At 42.9% G+C, this 2,611-nt stretch overlaps 1 protein-coding gene across 1 annotated transcript; it reads right to left on the bottom strand.

Moving 5' to 3' along the window:
* Positions 1-237: 237 nt before the first annotated feature.
* On the bottom strand, positions 238-1,991 carry LOC124082658 (T-cell surface glycoprotein CD1a-like; the record flags this gene model as incomplete). The annotated part of the gene is made up of 4 exons (XM_046429145.1): positions 238-740; positions 913-1,003; positions 1,202-1,480; positions 1,664-1,991. Coding segments are annotated over 4 exons (741 nt in total), but the record flags the coding sequence as incomplete, so codon positions are not given.
* Positions 1,992-2,611: the final 620 nt, after the last annotated feature.

The raw sequence follows: 2,611 nt of genomic DNA, 5'->3' as shown, positions 1-2,611 counted from the left end.
AACAATAGTTTTATGCTAATATTTCCCAAAATTGAATAACAAAATTGGTAAGAGGCAAAACTGTATTTCCCCCCTCAGAGACTCAGAAAAGAATGTGGAACTAGGAATGCATGAAGTCTCCTGGCAAAGCAAGACACTTAACAAGAAGAGCATCAAATATCTCACCCACAACACAGGTGTTGGGAAGGCAGAGAATTAAAAAAAAAAAAAAAACAAAAAAACTCTACAAACCTTACATAAATTCCATACAGGTTTTTATTGAGAACATGTTACATGCAGGCCAGACACTTTACCAGGGATACAGATACTCAAAAAAGCACATGCTTTGCTCTTAGACTTCTAAAAACTTAAAAGAAATGAACCTACACACCTGCCACAGATGCTAGACAGTGAGGGGCGCAGTTGAAATGTGGGGATGCACCGATGGAGGAGAGATTGCTTCCCACCTGGAGGATGTGACATCTGAAATGCATTGATGATCCATTTTATCTAACCAGGCTGACACTGCTAACATCCTGTTCCATTCAGAGTTAAACCCACAGAAACCAGGTCAGAACAACAAATCCTGCAAGATTACATTGAGCATATATTGGTAATGGAGCAGAAATGAATGGCAAAGTTTTAACAAGGAGAGTTGAAGTGATAATATCATCATGCAGTGTTCATGGGTACACTGGGCACCTGGGTAGCTGGGTCCTCATTTCAAAGGGAGAGCACTGCAGGGAGCTTCACAGTGTGTCCTAAGTGAACAAAAAAATAACAGACCTTCATAAGGTGGAGGTGAGAATGGAGGAGAAAATGGGAATGGGGCTCACAGGAGAAGAAAAAGTGAAAAAAAAAATAAAGATTAAAAAGAAGGGAAGAGCCTTAGGGAGGAGGGACAAACAGGAAATATGGATACGAAAAACTCACCAGTGTTTCATAAACCAAAATCCAAGACCTGTCAGAAGAGCCAGGGCCACTATCACAGCCAAGAAGATCCAACCCAGAGATTTTTGAGGTGCTGGAGATTCAAGTGGACATCAGGATGTTGTTTAGAACTTAATCTAAAAATTACTTATTTTAAATTCTTCTATTCTTTGAATTATATATTTTTCTTTTTCTTTGATAGAGAATTTGTAAGTCCCAATGTTTCCCCCATCCTCATGCTCTGCTAGAAGACATCTGCCCATCTCCAGCCAGGGCCTCAGCCCTTTCTCACCCCAGTAGAGGACGAGGTCCTGCCCTCCTAGGCTGCTGTGCTTCACCCTGCAGGCCAGGCCAGCCGCCTCCCCAGCTGCCACATCCAGGGTTGCTCGGAGATACCACGTCCCATCTGCATTGAGCAGGAAGTCACCTCTCTGAGTGCCCTGCTGCTCCTGCTCCCCTCGCATCCACATCACCCACATGGGCTTTGGGTAGAATCCAGACACATGGCACACCAGCAGGAGACGGCCAGGTCCAGGGCTGGGGCCACTGGACAGCCAGGCCTCAGGCTTCACTGCAAAGGACAGAAAACACATCCAGACACAGACTCTAACATAGAATTATAAGTTCCGAACTTCCACATAAGCCTACGAAGACATATTGTTCCCACTTCTGAAATGTCACACATTATCCTCTTTTTATCCTGAATTTGACTTTAAAATAGAAAAATTCTTGGAGTGTTGGATACAAGACTGACCTTGTCGCTGGAGATGAGCCTTCCCTGCATCTAGAAGACCCAAGGTGAAACGTGGGCAGGTGTCACTGAGGATCCTATGTAACCTATATGTGTTGTCTTGGTCCAGATTGAGCAGTTTGCAGGCTTTCTGGGCCTTTCTTCCACTGTTTGGAGATGGTGACCATGTTTCATTCTGGAAACTCAGGAAATCATACCCTCCAATAGCTACATGCAGAAAGTTTATGAAGTCCTTCCCAGAGTGAAGATCACAGCCTGCTGCCATCTGTACATCAAAGGGATCTGGGGAAGAAGAGTCATGAATTAGAGGAGAAAAGAAAGAAAATGGAGAAAATAGAATGAGTGGAAGCAAAAGACAACAGAAGCAGAAGGGAGTTTGGGGAGTTTAGGGGATGGACCACAGTGTGGTTTGGTCTGAGGTTCACAGAAAGGGGAACTGGTCAGAGCTGGAGGTGGGGGAAGAGATGATAATATGAGGAAGGGAGGGAATTGTTCAAAGGAGATAGGGAAGGTGTGGGGTGAAGGACTTAATGTGAGAGAGCTGAGACTCTAATTAACCAGGTGAATGTATCATGGTCACTAGGACAGTTTACACAAGGATGACAGAGGAGATTAAATGGGAGAAAAAAAATCATACTTCAAAAAGTCAACCAAAGAGTGAGGAAGTTGAAGATACCTGATTACTGGGAAAGGGGGTGATCACAAGATGCCTCTGGGGGAGATAATAAAACACAGCCCTGCAGGCAATGAGAGAACAGTTCATAAGTAGCAAAAGTGGCCTACCATTATTTCCAGATATTCAGGAACTTACTTACTTAGGAAGCAGGTTTCTCAACAGTAGAAGACAAGAAATAATTAAAATGAGAGCTAAAAACAATGAAATGGAAATAAAAAAATGAAAAAATGATAAAACAAATAGTTGGTTCTTTGAAAAAGTAAATAAAATAGATA

This window comes from Marmota monax, unplaced genomic scaffold, assembly GCF_021218885.2.
Source record: "Marmota monax isolate L192 unplaced genomic scaffold, Marmota_monax_Labrador192_F-V1.1 WCK01_AAM20220418_F8-fsc00145, whole genome shotgun sequence".
Lineage (NCBI taxonomy): Eukaryota > Metazoa > Chordata > Mammalia > Rodentia > Sciuridae > Marmota > Marmota monax.
This window is presented reverse-complemented; position numbering and strand designations above follow the sequence as displayed.